Source organism: Oryzias melastigma, linkage group LG3 (assembly GCF_002922805.2).
Source record: "Oryzias melastigma strain HK-1 linkage group LG3, ASM292280v2, whole genome shotgun sequence".
NCBI classification, from domain to species: domain Eukaryota; kingdom Metazoa; phylum Chordata; class Actinopteri; order Beloniformes; family Adrianichthyidae; genus Oryzias; species Oryzias melastigma.
Genome location: NC_050514.1, coordinates 28,591,240 through 28,603,042, shown reverse-complemented (window position 1 = coordinate 28,603,042; position 11,803 = coordinate 28,591,240). Strand labels below are relative to the sequence as shown.

The 11,803-nt window shown below is 37.9% G+C and overlaps 1 protein-coding gene across 1 annotated transcript in view; it reads left to right on the top strand.

Annotated features, from left to right (window-relative positions):
- Nucleotides 1-307: 307 nt before the first annotated feature.
- LOC112161231 (thrombospondin type-1 domain-containing protein 4) overlaps nt 308-11,803 on the top strand; it is a 47,303-nt gene continuing 35,807 nt past the window's right edge. Inside the window, exons 1-7 of the mRNA XM_024296286.2 lie at nt 308-736; nt 2,593-2,647; nt 2,728-2,800; nt 3,610-3,881; nt 6,914-7,304; nt 8,569-8,671; nt 10,749-10,885. Coding sequence (XP_024152054.1) covers nt 2,619-2,647; nt 2,728-2,800; nt 3,610-3,881; nt 6,914-7,304; nt 8,569-8,671; nt 10,749-10,885 — 1,005 coding nt within the window. The 5' untranslated portion in view covers nt 308-736; nt 2,593-2,618. The remainder of the gene's footprint in view (nt 737-2,592; nt 2,648-2,727; nt 2,801-3,609; nt 3,882-6,913; nt 7,305-8,568; nt 8,672-10,748; nt 10,886-11,803) is intronic.

Genomic DNA, 11,803 nt, shown 5'->3' with positions numbered 1-11,803 from the left:
ATAAGAACTCTCCTCTCATGTTTTTTAAAATGAGATATTGGATACTGCATGCATGGCAATACGTTTTTTTTTTTTTAAATAGCTTTGCATATGAGTTCTGCTGTGCTATTAAAAAAAACTCTATTACAATATATTTATGAAAAAAATGATTAGTGTAAAAAACAACTTTGCGTTTATTCTTATTTTTTTCTGACATTATTGAAGATTAAAGGTTGAAAATGGTGCCCTTTAATAATTACTCACCCATACTTTTACACATTAAATTAGATATGGAAATGCAAATATAGAAAATGTATACTAGAGAGCATATTTTGCTTTTTTATTATTGATTTAAATAAGTATTTGTCCTGGTGCATGATTGCTTCCCTCTGTGGGACTGTCATGTCAGAGGAACCTTAAACTTTAAATTCCCTCTTTTCCCTGCAAGTTCAGGCAAATCCAAGTCCACCAGGGTGGGAAAAAAGGAGGAGACTCCCGCGTCTGCATGGAAGTCCACGTTCAAAGGTGACGCGGGGGTTTCGCCAGGGGGCGCAGCGGAGCGCGTTTGCGGAGCCGTCTGTCCGTCAGTGTCGGTGCGTAAAGGCAGCCCTGCTGAAGAGCTGCAGGATCCGAGTCGGATTCACCTGTGGAGAGATCTAACGCGCACGAGGCTTTCCCACCCGGATCCATGTTTTCAGCATGAGGGGGATTCGTGCGTGAGAGGCCAGTGAAGGAGCAAGAACTCCACCATCTGCAGGTAGGAAAGCTGGAGTCCAGAGGACTTTTCTGTTATAACTGTTGATCATTTCGCCCACTTACAGTGATTTGTTCTTTCTAAAATGAAATACAAATCCTTATTATCGTTGCTTTACTGTTTGCAGAACAATTTTAGGAACTTTTAGATCTGTTTTCCTAAATAAAACAAGAGTTATGTGGAAAAGGAAGATATGAACCTCAGACCTGCTGTCTGAAAGGGGTCTAAGAGGGGAATCCATGAGGTCAGGGGTCAACTCACATGGTCAAGTGGCCTGAAGTCATTAAGTTAAGTGTCTGTGGAAATGTGAGGCCCTGAGGCTTAGTGACAGAAAGACTTTGTCTGTAGAGAAACAGATTTATATAGAACTGTGGGATTTAAACAACTTTTTAACAGTAAAGCTAAGAGAATATCATCTATATGCATATATTTACCCATGAATTGATATATTTTTAGAATTCGCTCTAGAGAAACTTCTATAATAAGAAGTTTGTTAAATCCCCCCAATCACAATCTATAATTCTGCATTTTAAATTTAATAGCCTACATTACAAGAGGAAGTAGCCAAAAAGTAGGAAAATAAGAAGAAAATCACCAGGAGACAGAAAAATGATCTGTCCATGCAATTTAATTTTACTCGGCAAGAAATCTAGACACAAGTTCTACTAACTGTTAAATAAAATTACTTCAATTTGAAGGGCATACATTTTAAAGTTAAAGTGTACAAATGTTAAAACTAATTTAATGTTTAAACTAATTTAATCTCCAAGTAATTGTGTTTTATAAAATGTGTTTTGGTGTCTTATGAACATTTATTCAATCAAGCAATTTGAGGTTGTTGAGTCTTAAATCAAGTTTTTCTACTGTGAAGAGTATGAAATGAAACAGATTTCGACTCATCATAACTATTATTTCCTTTTAACTAGATTCTAGTAAAAAACAGACCCCTTAGAAATAATTCAAAAATTCCTACCCCATTGGAAGATTTTTAGAGGGACTAGAAGTAAAAAAAATGAATTAAAGAAAAAAAAAATGTTGCAAAAATGTAAGTAAAAAAATTCTGTTTACTAACCAGTATGTAACCAGATTTTTTGTCAGTAATTAATGCACACCAGATAATAATTTAAAAAAAAAAATGTACTTCAATTTTTAGAAAAAAAAATATTGCACATCATCTTTTAAAACTTTGATGTCCCTTTAGTGACACTGTAGATTTTCTTTATATAAGCCAAACAAAATAAAAAAGTTAAAAAAAATTTCTCACTAAGAAAAAATCTTCTCACTAGACAGATTTATCAAACTACAATTATTTTACCATTAAAAAAACTTTATTGTTAAAATTATATTTGTTGCAAGACAGAAAACAAGACTTTTTTTGCCCTTGAAACAAGGGTCTTCTTACACTCTTAAGATTTAATTGTTGTAGTGTAAAATGACAAAAAGATTGTCGCAGCTGTTCTGATTTGTGAGAAAGGCTGAGATATAGGCCAAAGAGAAGCTAAAGCAACTTTAAACCTGGTAAAATATGTTGTATGTCCAGTATGAAATCTTATATTATTTTTTATTGTTTACCTTTTTAGCATAAGAGCACAGGTCACTGGAACCAAATTCCTTGTATATATCCTGTACTTGGCCAATAAAGCTGATTCTGATTCTGATATCAAACAGTTTGCAGTTTATTTTTTATCTTAATATTCCAAAAACGCAAAAAATTTAAAGGCAAAATCATCAGAATCTTCTCCACCACCCAGCAAAAAAAAGCACTTTATCTTCCATTTGTGATTAAAATGTGACATTTATGCTCAGATAGCAGTGCTGCTTTGATGCATTCTCATGTAAAACTCTCTTCAATCTAAAAGTGTCCAACTCTGAAGTTCAAGGGATCATGCTAGAAGTCTGCTCCTGGACTGGCAGGTAATTGAAAAATATGAGCATTTCTAATGTTTAACTATTAGAGATATGCAAATGTGAGTAGTTTTGTCTTCTTTCTGCAGAGTTTCTGTTCTGCTGCTTCTGCTGCGTTGCTCCGACCTGCTGGACGGCCAGCACGCAGCAGACCACAGGAAGGTGAGCTTCAGACAGAAGGAAGTGTGTGTTGAACCCGGCTGCAGCCAAAGGGTTCACACAGATGAAGTGTGTTTAATAATCTGAGCAGCACACCCTGTAACTTAGAAAGGCTTGCTGTGAGTCAGCGCCACCGTTTCCACTCCGAGTCCGGCTGTGTGACCCGCTGCTGACCCGAAGTTGACAGTGGCGTTGAGTTACAAAAGCCAACGCTGTGAAGGCGGTGGGGGTCTGAGGTTTGCTGAATAGCAGCCCGGGCTGATTGACAGAGGAGGAGCTCCCTGCCAGCACTCTCTACTGTTTCTGTATTCTCCCTCCATCTGCTAAAAGTAAACCACAACTGAGTTTTTACTACTGCCATGTGTTTGTCAGAGAAGTTGCTTGGACCGGAGACAAAGTGCTTCTTAAAAAGGATTTCCATGCAAAGTCCAGGATAGAGCTGGCCTGGCACTGGACTCCTGCTGGCAGGTTTCGCAAACAAAGCGATCACAGCTAATACTTCCCTGGCACTGAGACTCGGAGGGCTAAGGCCACCAGAAATGCAGGCACCCCATGGGATACGGGCCAGCAGCCGACACACTAATCAGCCAAATGTGGGCTTTCTAACAGAACAGAGGTCTTTTTCTTGCTCGGTTGCTGGAGGGTGGTGGAGCAGGACAGTCATGATGATGAGATGAGGTCACTGACTCCAGCTTTTGTCTCGACTAATCTGCCCAGATCAAAGTCTCGATGAAGGCTTTCTATCAGTTTTTGGCTCTCCCATCGTCTGGCCCTGTCCCACATCTATGATCAGGATGCTTTGTTTCTTAAAGGTTCCTCAGAGGGCAGAGAGTGGAGGCCCTCCAGGCTCCTGGGGTGCATGGGGTCCGTGGTCGTCTTGCTCCAGGACTTGTGGAAATGGAGTCCAAGAGCAGAGCAGGGCCTGTCTGCCGGTGTACATGCAGCGCTCCAGTGTTCAGCTGCAGCATCCGGGCCGCATCATTTCAGCTCTGAGACCTTCTCTGCACAGTGATGGAGGCAGAGCGCTCAACAGCAGCAGCATGGACCTGAGGAGGGGGAAGCAGACCAGACCTGGTGAACGCAGGTACAGTTCTGGACCACTTTGTCTTATGAAATCCATCCGTCCATTTTCTTAACCCACTTCATGCCTTTAGGGGTTCCCGGGGTCACCAGTCTCTTGCAGAGGGACACAGTTCCTTGCACACACATGCACACTATAGAGCATGGGCGTCAAACTCGATCACACAGGGGGCCAAAATCCAAAACACACCTTAGGTCGCGGGCTGAGCAAGATAAGTATTTATCGAACTAGGAGTGGGCGATATGACGATATAAAACCGTCTTACGATCTCCAAAGCTGGCAATCTGTCATTTTTGAGAGATTGTTTTATCACGATCTTCTACGAAAAGCTGCAAGAGCGAGAAGGTAAAAGCCTGTTGACTGCACACGCGTGTACCATGGACCACCCTACCCCCTATGCGCGCGCACCTCGTGCTAGCATAATTTAAATCAACTGTCCATTCAGTTCAGAAGTCAGAGCACCTGGAGAAAACCGGGACCTAGAAGAACATGCAACCTCCACACAAAGGCACCAGCCGGGATTCAAACCAGCACTTTCTCTATGTAAGGTGATATTGCAAGCCACTGCACCACCGTCCACATTACATGACATGAAATAACATGATAAAAACCAACTATCTTGAGGACTGAAATAAAAAAATATACAGCACAGTAAAATCTGTTTACATCAACACTTTTCAATAAAAACACAATAAAGCCAAACATAAAAAGCTAAAATGAGCATCATAAAACAAATTAATGCATATAAATACACAAATAAAGTTTTCCTAGAGCCTCTTAAAAACGGAGACACTGTCAGCACTTTGTGTCCAAACTTGAAACTGCTTCCAGGAAGAAAAAAACTAAAAATGAAAAGCATTGTTTGAGAATTGTACCGTCTTTTTAGCAGCAAACTTGCATAAAAAGCACATTATTTATATAAAACACAAAGGTATCTGTAAACATAAAAAGTACAGAAAAGGAGCAAATATTAACTGGTAAACAGTTTATTTGATGCTTTCAGAGTTGAAGGTATTTCAACAGAATAATTCAAATTTGTTTCCAATCTCTATAAGAAATAAAGCTATCTGCAGACAACCAGACATAATTCCTATACAGTATATATTCTAGTTTTTACTTGGAGTAAAGATCTAAAGAAGCATATAGAGTTCCTCTTGCTGGAAGGGGCTGTTCCCCCATGTTCACACGTATAAATGTGGGGACCCAGTAGCTGGTGCTCAGAGAGCAGTTTTAGAGGAATGCTCAGACATGCGTGAATAGAGCACAATACCACTTTGGTGTGGTTTTTGTGACTAATTAACTCTATAATACAGTTAAAAGCTCAAAACTTGATTTTGCTACTTACATATCTGGATAGTTGGAGGTCCCTTCAGCAGAGAACAATAAACAAATGTGAAATTATAGTCAATATTTGCTCATTAATGACTTCCTGTTTACATTTTCGATCGTTTCTGTATATGACTTTATATTTTTGAGGTTTGATTGTGGTGAGGTTCTGCAGATAAGCACTCTGACTGCTGCATGCTGAGGAGCCTGCAGTAAAAGTGACTCTTTGAAGCCTGAATGGAAAGCCAGCCTTTCACGGTTGAAAGAAGGTTATGCAAGTTTCACTCAAAGGCTTGTCTTGTTCCTAGCGGTGTTGTGATTTTCTTCCTGTTGTGTTTGCCGCTAAACAAACAGCACTGACAGCCCGCTATTGGAGCATGTTTGAGTTGGGCTTGGAGGAGCCAAATACCAGCAGAGCTCACACTGGTGAATCGGAAAAAGCTGAAGTTCAGATGAAGTTTCTTTTATTTTGAAGGTCTGACACTCGGCCAGCAGTCCTTCAGGTATTTCTGCACAGCAGTTCTTCACCGTGGCACATTCAATTTGTTGTGGTGAAGGATTCTGCAGCGCATTACCTCACTTTTAATGATTTATTGTGTGAATGCTTCAAAGCTTTCATATTAAAGTGATTCTCCTGCTCCTTTCTGTACGTTTTTCCACATGAAAAACTAAATCACACTTTCAGCAAATCTTGGAATCAAAACGTTCAGCTTGTTCATGATATTACTGCTAATATTACTTTTTTTAATTCATAAACTTGATAGTTTTTGAAATACTGAGGAAAAATATACCTCATAGGAAATGAATGAGTCTTCAAATGTCAACATTTTAAGTAGATTAGCAACAAGCCTTTAAAGATATTCATGGGCTACGTTTTTATCCTTTATAGTAATTATTATTTTTTTTTAAATGGAGTTTACCAAATATTTCAGCATCATGCTAACGTTTTTGGTTAATTTGTTGTCTACTAAAGTTTTTTTTTTGTGGCTTTTCTGGAGTTTAGCTCGTATTTAAACAACAGGCTAATGATTTTGACTAATTTGGAATCGACTGAGTTTTTTTTTTTTTTTTGGCTAATTTGGAGGTTGGCTCATATTTAAGCAACACACTAAATATTTTTGCTAAATTGGCATGTATTAGGGATTTTTAAGCAATGTAATGACTATTTTATTCAGAAATTTAGGTCAACTTAAGCCCTCTCTTATAGTTTTTCAATGAAATTTACAGTGTTTTAGCAAATTTAACATTTTGCAATTAGGTTTTGCCTTTTCAGCAAATCCCTTTAGCAATTAAAGTAAATTGCGCCAGCGTTTTCAGCAAAAAGCTTCAGCATCTTCAGCGACTATTTCAGCAAAAATCATTATCGCAAGTAATGCAACTTTTCTAGTTTTAGTTGCAATTAAATAGTTGTTTAAGGGTTTTTGATGTAAAAGTTTTAACAATGTTATTGAACTGACTTTAGATCAAAAATATAATCTTTATTTTCATTAAGGGCTTTGGTATTTTATATTCTTGCAGCTTTCCTTAATCCTCTTTAATGGTCCCATTCGCTTGTAAATGTCTTCTTATTTGGTAATTGCAATGTTTTTTTTTTTCTCATACTACTGCATTTCTGGAAATATAACTTATATCTCTATTGGCTATTTAGGATTTATTCTTAATAAAGAGGTGAAACGACACGTTTTAATAGCAGATTTTTCTGTTTCCAGTCGTAGCACGTCCATTCTTCCAGGCAAATACGGCTACGGCAGAGGCCTCTACGTTCCTCTTCAGACAGATGCAGGTCGGCGATCTGAGTCCCCCAACCTGCACAAACAGAGACGCTCGGCTGCAGCGACTTCCCATCACCCGTCAGCGACGGGGCGCAGCAGCTTCCGGTCCACCAACCCGAACAACCTCCATCACTTCAGGAGACCCGCACACTCCAATGCACACCTGAGACATAACCAGGTGTGGGCGCCCCTCTACCAGCCCTCCTCGTCCGACACAGGCAGGGTGCAGCCGGAGGTGAATCCGAGGAGTCAGGAGCGGCCCTACAACCCACTGCCGACTTCCTCCTGCTCAGGGGAGCACGCTCACTACAGGATCTGCAACAGTAATGTACGTAAACCCGTGCTCACCTGCTTTTTATCGACTTTGCAAAGTTTAATCAATGTGAAAATTGTCAATGTCGTTCTGGACTTTATTCATTACCATGTCATGGAAACGACAAACAACAAGAAAGCGACAGAATAACAAGTTTTCTGGTTAGTTTGTGCACAAGTTCACAGAGAGGCATAGCTGTACTTCAAAATTAACCAGTTCAATATCAGTCTGTGTGCATTAGGATGATGAACACATGCAGCCCAATTTTCTGTGGAAATATTGGGAACACTTGAAAACTCCAGCTGTGAGCAGCTTCTGCATCTTTGTTGTTTCAATTGTTTTTGCACAAGTTTCTCATGGTTTGACCATGTGTCCAGTCTGTTCTGGTCGTCACTGTGGGAGTTTTCTGTTGCAGATCGAGGATACTTGTGTGTTTTTAACACTTTTTCCTCCCACTCTTTGTTCAAAAACAACTCAGAAAACATTTCTGCCAAATTAATGAAGTGATTAATTTATCATTACGTTTTCATTGGAGTTAAAGAAATGTTTCTATTTAAAGGTGACAAGATGCAGAACCAAAATTGTTTAAGATAGCGAGAATAATTTAAAGTAATTCTGTTCTTTTGATGAAACTTGATCAAGTTCTGCACAAATAAAATACTTTTTTTGCTCATTAACTCTTCATCCATTAAAAAAATATATATAATTTTTTTTTACAAACAGTTCCATAGGTTTAAATTTCAGTTTTTTTTTTAAATAACTTTTATCTGTGTGAATTAGATGAAATCCTTCCATCAAAGATTGATTTCTTATGAGAGGTGACACAGAAGGCCAAGTGAAGCAGATCTGAAGCCTTTTTAAACACGAACTTCGTGGAGATCTAGAGCTTGTAGGAGCTCAGTGGCCTCGTGGTAGAGTGTCCACCCTGAGACTAGAAGATCATGCGTTCAACTCAAGTCAAACTAAAGTCTCTAAAAGTGGGACTCAGTGCCTCCCTTCTTGATACTCAGCATAAAGGGGTTGGGGGGTTTAAGCCACTAAATGGTTTCCAAGGACTACTGGGTCTGCAGCTCACCGCTCCCACAGGGGGTGGGTCAAATGTGGAGAATACATTTTGCACACCCAGGTGCATGACGACTAAACGGTCTTTAACTTCAGAGGTTTTTGTCAAGAGAGCCCAGCTTCACGTTATGTGTGGAGTCTGTTTGTGTCAAAGTCTTTCACCAGATTAGGTTTTGCATTTTGTCTAAGAATAAAAGTTCGTCCGCTCCCTCTGCAGGCTTGCCCTCCGTCCAGCAGACACATCCGAGCGCTGCAGTGCTCTTCGTATAACAAGCAGCCGTTCATGGGCCGACTATATGAGTGGGAGCCTTTCAATGAGGGTAGGTCTCACACTCGATGTAATTTATATTGTCCAAGAGGATGAACATCTACAGCAGGGGTGTCACAACTCTGTTATTTTATCAGTTTATTTTATTTATCTTTAGGCTGTTGTGTTCATCTTTTGTCACATTTTAGTTGATTTTTACAGCTAAAGAGGATTTGGAGTTTCCTAAAAACATTAAATGTTTAATGTAACATTAAAGTTGAGTGTAGTCTATTTATATTACAATTAATAAATGATTTAGTAAACTTTATTTAAACAGATTCTAGTTCAAACATGATCACATTCATGCAATTAAAAGAATGATTAAAGAGCAACAGTTTGCTTTGAAGGTGTTTTTATGTGGTTTTCTATTCTGAGCGTGACCAAAGCAGCAGGTGAAAGAGGAGAAGAACCCCCCCACCGCCACGCCATTTAACATGAAATGACCTCCCGTAAAATCTGACTTTAAAAAGCGGCCTCCACCTGTTGGGCTCTGAACAGAGATGGAAATATTGTCCAAAACCAGGTTTTATTTTGGAAAAGGACCTGCAGGTGTCTGTGCAGAGATGCACAGCCGCAGTTTTCACGACTCTATAAAGACAAATTGTTTTCCCATGAGTCCTCGCTGCATTTGACGGTTATCAGAGCAGCGTGCCGTTTCCATGGACAACAAAGTTAAGGAAGCAAACAAGCAACATGTAGGAAATAAAACTGGAAATATATGTTCTTAATGTAAATATGTGGACGGGTGTCGTCTTTTACATTTATTTGTTTACCTTTTTTTAATCAATTCATGATTCCTCTTCCAAAGTTGAATGTATATACGTATAAATATGTATCTCTTTTGTTTTTCTTCTTTAATAGTTTTTGTTTTCATTGCCATTTATAAAAGAAAACAATAAATCAAAACTTGATATGAAGAGACTCAATTGTCTAGACCAGGAATGAGCGAACTTTTTGACCCGTTGGACACAAAAGTTTCTAAAATTTGTCAGAAGGGCCAGAAAAGGAGCCGAGATGTTTTGATAAGAGAAACAAATGACGTAGAATCTGGATAAAAACGTGTTTTAATTTTGATTAAAAGTTAATATATATATATTTTAAAACAAAAATGTTTGAAATTTTTACTTAAAGTGTGACTTTTCTTCTTCATTTTCATGCCAATTGCACCGATGGTTAATATCAATCAGGAGAAATGCTGCGTTCATGTGGTGTGATTGGAAAAAATGATCGTCCAACTGGGAAAACACAGGGAAATCAGAACAGCAACAAATATTTCCAGCACTTCATGAATAACTTTCTGCACCTACATAAAAGTCAGTGTATTTATAGTGCAGCATCTATGGTTAGACACCAGGATTATTGGGAAAATAAAATATTAATAAGGAGTAATAACTGTAATATATTCCAGTTTGACGGGCCAGAATGAATAGTTTTAACAGGACGCATATGGACCATAGTTTGCCCACTGCTGGTCTAGGCTGTAACCTTGACAACCAAAATCATAAATCAAGATTATCCAGTAAGCTGAATAAGAAAAAATGATGTTTACATCCTGAACGGACAGAATCTTTGATTATGATCCAACTTTTGGAAACCTTTAGGAAAATGGACAAATCTTAAAAAAAGGGGGGAATATGAGTTTGAAGAGCTTATTAAAAAAGAGCAGGATAAAATATGTGAATTTACCTTAAAAATCTTGCATCGTATTTGAATTCAGAAGCACTTTGAGCAGCACAAAGCAAACGAAGTTCTTTATTAAAAAAAAAAAAAGTTTGATGTGATTTGGTGTAAAATAATGGATATTTTGTCTATCAGAACATCTTTCCATATAGAAAATGAATCTATTGAAATGATCTTTTACTTGTCAACAACATTGGTGCTCGTTTACTCATCTGCACAGTCGGTTCAAATCTGATGGACTTTTATTGTTGTGATTAATATTTGAAAGTGCAGGATCAAAATCTTTATGCTTTAAAGTTGGTGAACATTCATATTTATCCAGGTTATTACCTGAAACTGAGTTGGTGGAGATGTTGAAGCATCTAAAGAAATCAGATTTTAAACCCACATTTATGCTTAAAACTGTTCAGTTCAGGAGGAGCAGCTCTGTGAGCTGCACTGCCGCGCCGTGGGCTTCAGGTTCTACGTTCGGCACTCGGAAAAGGTGATCGATGGAACGCCGTGTGGGCCAAACGACGCTTCTCTATGTGTGGGTGGAACGTGCACGGTAAGACAGACAAAAAATCAGTTTTATTGAAGAGGCTGCTCCTTCAAATGTTAACAAATAAATGAGCAGAATAATGGAGACAAACGGTTGCAATGTGATGAGTGGGCAGCAGAGGGCAGCACAGCACATACTGTATGTACGTGAGCTCTGTGTGGTTTCAGGCTATGATTCCTCCTAACATTGAATAAAACTGGATGTTTGTGCCTTTGAATGTAGCTTGAATTTGTATTAATATTAACTATCAAGAAGATCAAATGATTATACTGGACTCTAATTAATGCAGATTTTATTTTATTAACTTAATTGTGAGGTTAAAAAAAAAATCATTCTTTTTTTTTTTTTTAATACTTATAGAAGTTTTAATCAGGGAGATTTTTTTTTTCTTTTCCCAAAAACATTCGCAATTTATTCAGCTGGGCATCAAAAAATGTCTTTTGTGAAATTCATACAGTGGCCCGGAAGTGAAAATCACATAAACAAATCAATGGACACCAAAAAACATATTAAAGATTACAATAATTATTGAAAAAGAAAAGCTCATAATGAAAATATTATTTTGAAAAAAAATCTAAGTACCAAGAAACCAAAATGTACCAGTAATTCCAAAAAAAGAAAGGAAACATTTTAGAATACCAAAGTAATTTCCAGAAATCAAAATAGATATATTTTACTTTGATTGATTGAATGACAGATCGTTTACCAGAGTTCAGATCAAACATCTGTCTGCTTCATCTTCTTCAAACTCAAACGTCATCCAGTCTGTGACATCCCATAATACCTGGTTCCAACTTTTTATTTTATTTAATTTTTTTAACATTTTGATTACTGGAACATTTGATTTCCCAAACATTTCCTTCTTATTTTGTTACATTTTTTTGGAATTAGGTTTTGTTTATGGAATTTTGTTTAGATTTCAAA